Raw genomic sequence first — 10146 nt, forward strand, 5'->3', positions numbered from 1 at the left:
TTACCATAATTTCTTCTTGTGATAAAATTATCATCTTATGTAAGATATAAACTAACATGACACTGAAAGGAATACAACAATAACAATGGCAAAGAAATTCATGTTATAACATGTCTCCAGATTCATAGCAGCATTTCCTTCCAAATAAGTCTAGATGCTAGGAAACTTCAGAGAAACTTTATATACAGACTACTTACTTGGATTGTCTCTAAGATGAAGAAGTAAACTACATCCTACAAGAAAACATGGGAATGATATATACTAGCAGTTAACAAATCTTTAATTTCCCTTCTCCATATTTCTACTTAATTATAACGAACTTGTTAGTACCATGTCTTGCCCAGTGGTCCTTCAAGTCAACTGGATGAGTAAGATCATGACCTTCAGTTGCAAGTCTCAGTAGAAGTTTCCCATATGCTCCATTGCTCATTTTTCTCCCAGCCATGCGAGACCCAGGCCTTGTAGAACTCATGGGCAGAGGATATTCTGATACGTTAATGGTGCAACACGAGGATTGCCATCCACCAGCACCCCATTTGTAGCACGCTCTAGGATTACCAGTACAAGAACAGTATGGAGCAGGCACCCCAGAGAAATCAAAGTCAGTTTTGTCCATATCGATATTAATCGGAATCTTCTTTTCACGTTTTGCTTCAGGCATACTTTGTCCTTTTGTCTTTTTAGAAGTAGAAGGAGTTTTTTTGGCTTGCTTTGGCCTGAAAACCTTGGATGCAGTTTGATTAGGTTCCTTCATAGAATTCTTCTGTTTCCTAACCTTCACAGGTTTAGTTGCTGAATTAATATTTTTTTTTGGTTCAGTTGTGGCAGGAATGGTTCGGATGGGAGTAACAGCAATACCCGGTTCTGGGTTCATTTGAGTCCCTTGCAAAGGATTTGAGTTGGATTTTGATGCAGACATAAAACTTCCAGGATAAAACCAGGTAAAATGTGGAACGGATGCCCCTGCCGTAGCTTCAGGTATCATAGGGTTTCTATTGGTGTATGTTCCCATATTTGCAACTACCTGATGTCTCAGCACTGCATCTACACTCAAAGATTGCTCTGAAAAATTGCTAGTACCCAATCTACCATCTGTATCTACATAATGAACACAAAAAAGAATTTCCCAACACTCAGAGCAATAATTTTTGTTGAGGGAAACCAATTAAAAGCACAAAATCTGACAGTTGTTGAGGCAAACCAACTAGAGCAACTTCAGAGGAGAAATTAGTTAGCAACTAAGTCAAACCATACAACATCAAAATCCAACCTCAAATAAGTATGTAGAAAAAAACATATTTATGCAAAACAATCTGACAGCTTAAAATTGGCATTTGAACTTCTAATGTATGGAATAAATGTCTCAACACATTCTTGGAAGAATGAATTTGAACTAAGCATAATTACCAAAAGTACCAGCTTATTTTTGGAAGTTACACAGACTTGGAATAGAATTCAGTGAAATTCCCAAGTCATCTCAACAATTTTATTATAAACTGATAGAACGATAATATTATTGTAAATTCTCAAAAACAATTGTTGAACTATTCTGGATGTGAACTCCTGTTACCAGCTATGACATGGGTCTATGAATAAGAAATCTGAAGGTTTTTAATTTAGTTTTGTAATTGAAGTAGGTACTTGAGAACCATCAACCATGCTCCTCATTCGAAAAGGTTATGCAACTTCAGAAAGCTTTCAGCTAATGTTGGTTTCAAGATTCTGCTCTAAAGGACATTCTCAGGAAATAGTAACCTGCCAATTGAATCAGCATTAGCTTAAAGGTTAAAAGAGAAACTAATTAAAATGAAAATCCCAGACATCTTTGTCCCTGAATAAACAGTAGAAGTTGGACCACGTTTTAACACTTTGCCATGGTCCACCATAATCTTATAGGGAAGCACTGCAGCTCCCTATAGCAACTACTTTCATAAACCCTATGGCCATAACAATCTCACTATAAGTTAAATTATTGGTGGATTCTTGCTCAGCACCACCCAAACATATCCCATCTCTCCCTTGGTAGAGTATATGGAACCTCCTTCACAACCACGTTGGTTTTTCTTGTGGCTCCTGCTTGTGAATGAATCCCAGACAACATCTCCGGGCTGCACAGCATACCATTCACAACAATGTACACACGCATGCACATATATATACTCAATTTCAGCATGTAACCTACTACAGTTATAACTACTCCACTCCCTTTTTCTTCTTCTTTATTCCCACTTTCAAACACTAATGTAAACTGCATCCTCTCCCTTTCCCTTCTATACAAATACACATTCACCATCTATTTTCCTCAGCTGCTTAAGAACGCACATGTAACACGAAAAACAGTAAAACAATTGCATGACAATGCCCTAATTTAGTATCATCATGATTTAAGTCGTTGAACAGGTACAAAGTTTTAATAATTAGTCATTGAGATCTTAAACATATAAAAGAAAATTTTGGCAAATTGCTGAGAATTCATTAGTGATACATGAAGTATAAAAAGACAATGGAATAATGTCATGAAACAAAAATGGAAAAAGAAAAAAGGGAACTCATTAAGCCCAAGAGAGATGCCAATGGGCTAATACACCAAGTGCGCACACATATGCACACGCACACACAGCATGCATGCCTGCAAATTGAGACACAATGACACTAAACATAAATAGAACGAAATTTGAAATTCTAAGTTATGATCTACATTATCAACAAAGAACTCAAAAAATATGCCCTCAAAAAAAAAAAATAGTAAAGAAAACTACTAAGTACTAACAAGTTCTGACTTGAAAACTGAGCGGAAACCCATATAAAAACAATAGACCTGAAAGCTATACTGCTATAGCATCAAGAAGTATACACATTGAGAGAAAAACTAAACCCAAAAGCGACAAACATCATACCTACATTTTATGAAGAAAAGGCACAAAGTTTTCAAAGCAAAAAGGAACTCCATGCCAGAAAAACAATCGAAGGACGTGCATCACCTCCACTTACAAGCAGAAACACTAAATCTCCACAGACACTCGCAAAGAGAAATAAAAATGCCAAGATGCAAGCTCTTCCAAACAGAAAAAACCCAAAAGTCACATCAAAGTTACACTAGCAAAAGCAGAGAGAGATAAGTTAACAAGGGGAAAAAAACCCATGTCAGAAACCCACTAAAAAAACTTTAAGATTAAAGGCAAAGTAGCTTATAAAAGTGAAATATCATCATTCAGAACCAAAATTACAGATCTTTCAAAAAGTGAGGAAAAAGAAAATTAGGAAAGACCCATTTAGGCTAAACACCAAAGTAAGCTTCAAACAGTAGAGAGAGAAGAGATTCTGCATAAAAAAGAAAGAACTGAGAGCATTGATTCCAGCTATGAATATGATGAAGGGGGGTACAAGCTTGTAAGATCTACAAGAAATGATGCTTCTTTTTTTCTTTTTTTTTTAATAACAGATTTTCAGTCCTACATGTTAAAAGGAAATGAAAAATATAATTTTACCTGGAAAAACAGTTTCTTGTGCTTTGATTCTCACTGCAGCACCAAACCAAATGAAAAGATGTGGTGTGTGACTGTGTGAGTGTTGGTGTAAGTGAAAATGGTTTCAGCTAGACTATCATCTCATATCTCTCCTCAAGTTTGAGTTGGACTGTTCTGTTCTGTTCTGTTTGAGAGAGAGAGAGAGAGAATTTCTCAATCTCAAAGGACCTCTCTGTCCTCAAATTAAGTGCGCTCTGCATTTTGTCAGTCCACGCCCTCTTCAACTACGTGTCAAACACACTCCAATGGCATCAGAGCATGTCACCTGCTTCTTTCTTTTTGGTGAGTATTCTCAGAAAATAACATTTTTCTTAAACTATTTTTTAATTGATGAGACTTCTTTTTTTTTTTTTTTAATAAATTGAAACAGTATCATTTTCATGTAAGTTATTATTGATTTTTTCTTCTTCTTATATTTCAATATATCAACTGTAAAAAAAAAATCAATGTTCTTGAACTTATTGTCTGGAAATAAGGTGAGAAAATTATACATAAAAATTATAAAGAGATGGCTCTCAATTTTGATTATGGTAGCACACTGATAAAAAAAGCAATGAAACTAAAATAAAAATAATAATACAAGTCAATATTTGAGCTTGAGTAGAAGAGCTGGGATTTTCCGTAGCAAAATTGAAGTAGTATATAAAATAATTTTAAAAATGATGATTTAGTGATTGCATAACCTATTAGTGATGCTTTCTCATAAGGAAAAAACAAATCTGATTAATAATGAAATACTTGCAAGACACAAATTACTTAAGTTACTAATTTCAATCGAGATAATACTCATCAAGAACCTTATAACTTAATTAACACTTTTATGTATTTTCAACGAAAACATAGTTCAAATCTCTTCACTCTAAATTATCAAATTGTAAAATAAAAAAATATAAATTAGAGAAAACACTCCTTTTAGTACACAAATTACTCATAATTGAGTGGCTATGAAATTTAAAGGCTCGCTTGTGATGTTTATTAGTTCTTACTTGTAGTCATTACCTTGATTGTAACCTTAATGAGCGTTAATGTGACCATCACGGGCGAGATTCTAGGTTTTCGGCCATAGGTTCCAATTCCCATGCTTTCCTTTATGGTTACAATTGATGGTGTTTTTACTCGCCTATGGACTTTTGTATTCGTGCCTGAGTTCCATGCCCAGGTCTTCTTTGACTATCAAATCAACACTTCATTTGATGGGCCTCAAGTTCTTGGAATGGTGTAGACAATTAGGTCGTGTTTTTGTGTGTCACGATTGTTCATTCCATGTAGGATCATAAGTCCCCATTGTGAGTGCCCCAACACGTGACTTATGAATGTCATGAAACTTCTTATATTTTTCGTGCTTATAAAATTTCAAAAAAAATTAAAGATTAATAGTTATATTATCATTAAATTGTTTAAATTTTAAGTTTTTGTAATTTAAAACTATGTATAAAATATAAACTTATAAATCATATAGTAAATAATATTCGATTGACACAAAATTTAACATGTGTATATTAAGAGTGTAATGATCATGCAACTCAACTGTTAGATTTTCAAAATATGTAGTAATGTTTATTTTATTGAGTAAGTAACCTTACTCAATAAAATAGCCTTAGTCAGTACTTTCTCCATTGCAAGTAATTCATGTTTTGAAACTCTAAATACAAATCCTTGGCTAAAAGTCTAGCTTGCTAAAATCTTTTTTCCCCTCTAATTTCAGATCATGATGAATAGCAAGTTTTGGGATTTTTGCTAAGTGTATACGCATGAAAGGAGATTATGAATTTTTAAGATAAGACAATCTTGTAATAATTAGCATTTCATTTTGTTTAATGGCATTAGGTTTGAATTGTTGTTTCTATTGGTACTTTGGAGATCTTTTGACAATTGCATTATTGAGGATAATTTTGGATTTATTGATGTAATTCTTTGAGGATAAGTTTTTAGTTGCTCAGAAAGTGATGCACATTTGTAAGGTGAAAACATTATAAGTGTGCAGTCATTGTCACGTGCCTATCTTAATGGTCGGTTCGGAGCTTGACAATTTTCCTGTTGTCAAGTCACCTAGTGAGCTAACATAGCCTTCCTTTTTAAGTCGAGGAAAGGATTCACTTATTCCTGGTTTTTAATTTGTCCAAGCCAGCATGTGTTTCAACTTTCAACTCACCTTGTGAGTTGACACATACTCGCTTCTTGAGTCGGGGAAAGAATTCATTGCTAGTATCAGGGTCTTTTCCACCTTAGGATATGTTAACTCACCTTGTGAGCTGACATAAGCTCACTTCTTGAATCGAAGAAATAATTCACTTCTTGAATCCATGTTTTGTCCACCTCAAAATGTGTGACATAAAAAGAGAAGAGAAAGGAAAATAATATGAAATGAAATAAAAGATAAAAAAATTAAGAGGAAAAAAGCGGAAAAAAAAATAATAAAAGAAAATGGTGCAAGAAAAATGAGAAGATAAAATTTCAACATGAGCTAATAAAGACTCACCTTATGACTATGAGCTGATAACTCTGAGTGGGTTTAGTGACACTACCTCATAATGTGGGTCTTAACGAGTATGTCAGGGATTTACGTGGAAAAGATTGTGATAATATAGAATTGAATTTGTTGAGTGTTTGTTGTTTCGAAAGTTGTATGTTGAAGGACTTATTGATATTTTTGGAGAAGGTTTTTTTTTTTTTTTTTTTTTTTTGGGTATCTATTTGATTTAGAATAAAAAATGGTAGTTGTATTCCCTCATCATTTGATCCACATTACAGTGCAATTGCTAGTCCATATTTTACATTTTTGTCCCCTTCTATGTTGACTTGAAGAAGGATTGCTTTTCCCCTTGTAATTTGATCATGTACAAAATATTTGTGATCACGTTGTATGATCATTTTATGATCGTGTAGTTGTATGATGTTTTTAGTTTGTAATTTTTAAGTTGTTTAGGATTGTAATTTATAGTGTCGTGTGTGTTTTATGGATTAGTGACTGCTCTAGTTATTAGCAATAATTTTTTATTGTCGATTAAATGAATAAAAGCTTTTCATATACCCTCCACAAGCCTTATAGTATTTAGGCGTAAATACGAATTTAGGCCCTACATTTTGCATTTTTTTTCGTTTTGGTCCCTACATTTTCATTTTTCCACATTTAGTCCCTAATCTAATTTGCACTTCCCAAAATGGTCCTTGCCGTCACTATCCTAACGGAAAATGATGACGTGTCAAACGGAGGGATTAAAAAGCCCAAGCCAAATAGTCTTTCACAATACAATACCTATTCAATTGCCACTTTGCTTAAGAAAATCAAAAGACAATAATATTAAATTATTGTATTTATAATATCAAAAGTCTCTTATAATTAAATTATTAATAATATTGAAACAGCTAAAGCAGTCATTAATATCCAGTTCTTCTATTCTTCCTCTCTTTATTTAATTGAATTACCTCTTCAAACCTATTCAATTTCCACTTTTCTTAAAAAATCAAAAGACAATATATTTGAACTATCAATACTCCTACACAAATTAATTAATAATAATTTTGAAGTAGTTGAAAATTTATTAATATCCACATCATTTATTTTACCTTCACATAGTAAAAGGTGAAATCAAATGTTGGAAAATGGGATATTTAAATTGGGTAACTTTATTTTTTATGTAATTTACTGCGGGAAATATCCTTGGTAGCTATGTTGTTTTTATTTTTTTTTCTAATGCACTATAACGTTTCATGAGAACAGTTTATGTAGATTTTTTTAATTTATATTTGAATTTAAGTGCTTCCAACAATTGGGTAAATTTGAAGCAGTAATTCAAAAAATAATTGATGTTTTATGTTCATGCTTTGATTGTTTAATTCTATTATGGATTTGGGTTTTAACTTATAAGTTATTTAGGAACTCTATATATTATACTTCCTTAGATGATTAAAAACATATACTATTACCATAACTCTCTCTCTCTCTCTCTCTCTCTCTCTCAGAGAATATATATAATTTAATAGATTTGAAGGATGTAGTTGAATTTAAATGTTGAATAAAATGAGCTAAGATTACATTTTGATTGTTAAATAATGAAGTTTTTATTTAAGCTTAAATAAGTAAATTTCATGGAATAGTAGTAGCTACAGTTGCTAGATGGTATTGATGCGATTCATTATTTTTCTATATTTTAGAATTTATTTTTATTAGTGTTAGTGTTTAATTGGATACCCTTGATTCATGTACCTCGTGGGGTCAAAAATTTTGCAGCTTTATTTTATTTTTTTGTTATTTTAATGATAATCAAAGTAGGTAGAAGTTAAGACCGTAGGTAGAATAACTTGTATAAGTTCCCCTCAAAAAAAAAAAAAAAAAACTTGTATAAGTTTCAATTTTCCAAAAAGATTTTATTAGTAATTGATCAAAGACTTTTGCTTGATTGTTTTGACACAATATGAATTCCTCTATTTGAATTCTCATCCCACCTTCCAATTATAGTCGTTAAGTTTTAGTTGAAACACAAATGTTTTTCCAATGAGCTTTTCTATTTTCATATAGCAAGTTGAAATTTGCATTCATCTGATAAAATATTGAATGTATATATATTTATATATATATATATATATTTTTTTTTTTTGAGAAAGATAAAATATTGAATATAATTTGTCAAAGTAGATGAAAGATCATATATGCTAATTGTATGGTCTTACAATTGCACATTTGTTTGATAGTTCTCTTGCTATTGTTTGAAGTAATTTTTCAGCTTCCTTATCAAACAAAATAAATATAGCACTCATTTTTTTTTCTTTCTCAAAAAAATAAAAAAAGCTTACTACTACAATTATTATTATTATTATTATCAATGTTGCTTATGAAACTCATACGAATTCTTGTTATTTAATAAACATAAAGTAGAAACAACAGCTTGTAAATAGCAAACAAAAACAAAGGAATGCAAATCTGCTTTCAACCATTAAAAAATTAATATATAGAAATTAATAGAGAAACATTGTGCACAATTTTAATGAAAACATCCTTATTTAATAATATTATCGATATGATACTTGAAAGATTATTATAGAAAATTTGGGGCAATATTTTTTGCTCTATTAAAATCAGATATTTTAAATTATGGTCTAAAAAATTTTAGAAGTACAACCCAAAAATATGGGTATTACATCTGATAAATGATCACAACCCAAAAATAAAAGTAAATTTTTGATTACCTAAAATTCTAATTTTAAAATTTCTTTCCGATTATTTGAATTAGATGTACTAAAGACCAAAGATAGGAATTTTTAATTAGAGAGACAAATACTTATGAAAATAGAGTCGCATCCATATTGGAAAAAGCATACAATCTAACGAACGAAAAATTATGCCCATCAATTGATGGTGTCAATCTTCCACAAAAGTATTATAAAGCCTGAGTTATGGTATTTGTCTATAAACAAAACATCAAACACATGATGAGCAAATCACCATATGACCTTAATGTTTAAACTATAAAGATTGAAAATTCAAACGATAAATTTAGAAAGTACATTGCTAACAAAAATAAAGTGACACTAACCTTTTGCATTAGCCTTTATATTTGTTGGCCATTTACTTATTCCCATAGCATAGTGCCATTTATTGGAGGCTCATAAAAAACACTCATATCAATATCATAATATGCATTACAAGTCACTAAAACTATCAATATTCATATTTTAATAGTATAACTTAAAAAGAGAAAGGAAAACAATTAAATTTGATAAAAGAGTACCTGCAATAATGTTTAAGACAACATCATATATTGTAATTCTCGTCTACTCTGGCAAAAGAATGGTAGTCCTACCGGAGAGAGACAAAGACAAAACTCTTATAATCTTGAATATTGTTCAACCTAGATTTAAAGGGCAATTTGCAATTTTTAAAAATAATTGATTAGAGTAGATAAACAATCAAAGAGAACAAAAATAAAACTAAAAATAAAAAATTAAATTGCATCAACAAAAGTAGAGTTCTAAAGAATATAAAAAATTATCAACCTAAAGAAAAGATGCAAGAAAAATTAAAAAAAATTAAAAAAAATCAACCAAAAAATTGAGAGAGAGAGAGAGAGAGAGATAACTTTTTTTTTTTGTAAGGGAAAACTATACAAAGAATGGAAGAGAGAACAACGAATTTATAGTGAAATGATGTAAATAAGAAGAGGCAAAATAAGGGAAGATGGAGGGAAAGATGAAGAGTAATATTAAAGTAGAAGGTAGTGGGGAGATGAAAAGATAAGGGAGGGAGAAAGTGTAAATATTAAAAAATGGGTAACATTAAAAAAAATCATAGAAAAATTAAAAGAAATAGAATAATGACATGGACGCTGATATGGCTCAACAGGAGCGTAACAACAATAAATGTTACGCTTCAGTTTTTAGATATATATAGATTACAATGAGTCAATTGTGACTATAATAGTTTAATTTTTTTTTTTTTTTCCTTTTGAGATATAGTGTAAAAATGGTTAATCCTCTTCTTTGGATGGTCCAAATTGAGATAGTTGACGTTTTATCAATTTTAAGGTTACTAAATAATTAGCTAATATATTTTTAATGATTTTTTTTTTTTTTTTTGGATATAAGATAGAATTTTTACTTTAGCTTAATCTAAGTGTATGTA

At 30.9% G+C, this 10146-nt stretch overlaps 1 protein-coding gene across 4 annotated transcripts; it reads right to left on the reverse strand.

Moving 5' to 3' along the window:
- LOC115971542 (protein BASIC PENTACYSTEINE7) lies at positions 1-3716 on the reverse strand. 4 transcript variants are annotated; one of them, XM_031091525.1, is made up of 3 exons: positions 3489-3684; positions 2902-3096; positions 1-1098 (listed from the first exon to the last, which is right to left on the reverse strand). In XM_031091525.1, the coding sequence occupies exons 2-3, from the start codon at positions 2948-2950 to the stop codon at positions 302-304; spliced, it is 846 nt and encodes a 281-aa protein (XP_030947385.1). In that variant the 5' UTR covers positions 2951-3096; positions 3489-3684; the 3' UTR covers positions 1-301. The 4 variants fall into 4 exon arrangements, with proteins under 4 accessions (XP_030947385.1, XP_030947386.1, XP_030947388.1 ...); XM_031091526.1 differs by lacking the exon at positions 2902-3096 and having other exon boundaries at positions 3489-3716; XM_031091528.1 differs by lacking the exon at positions 2902-3096 and having other exon boundaries at positions 1-1092; positions 3489-3682.
- Positions 3717-10146: the final 6430 nt, after the last annotated feature.

The sequence above is a fragment of the Quercus lobata genome, chromosome 12 (assembly GCF_001633185.2).
Source record: "Quercus lobata isolate SW786 chromosome 12, ValleyOak3.0 Primary Assembly, whole genome shotgun sequence".
NCBI classification, from domain to species: Eukaryota; Viridiplantae; Streptophyta; class Magnoliopsida; order Fagales; family Fagaceae; genus Quercus; species Quercus lobata.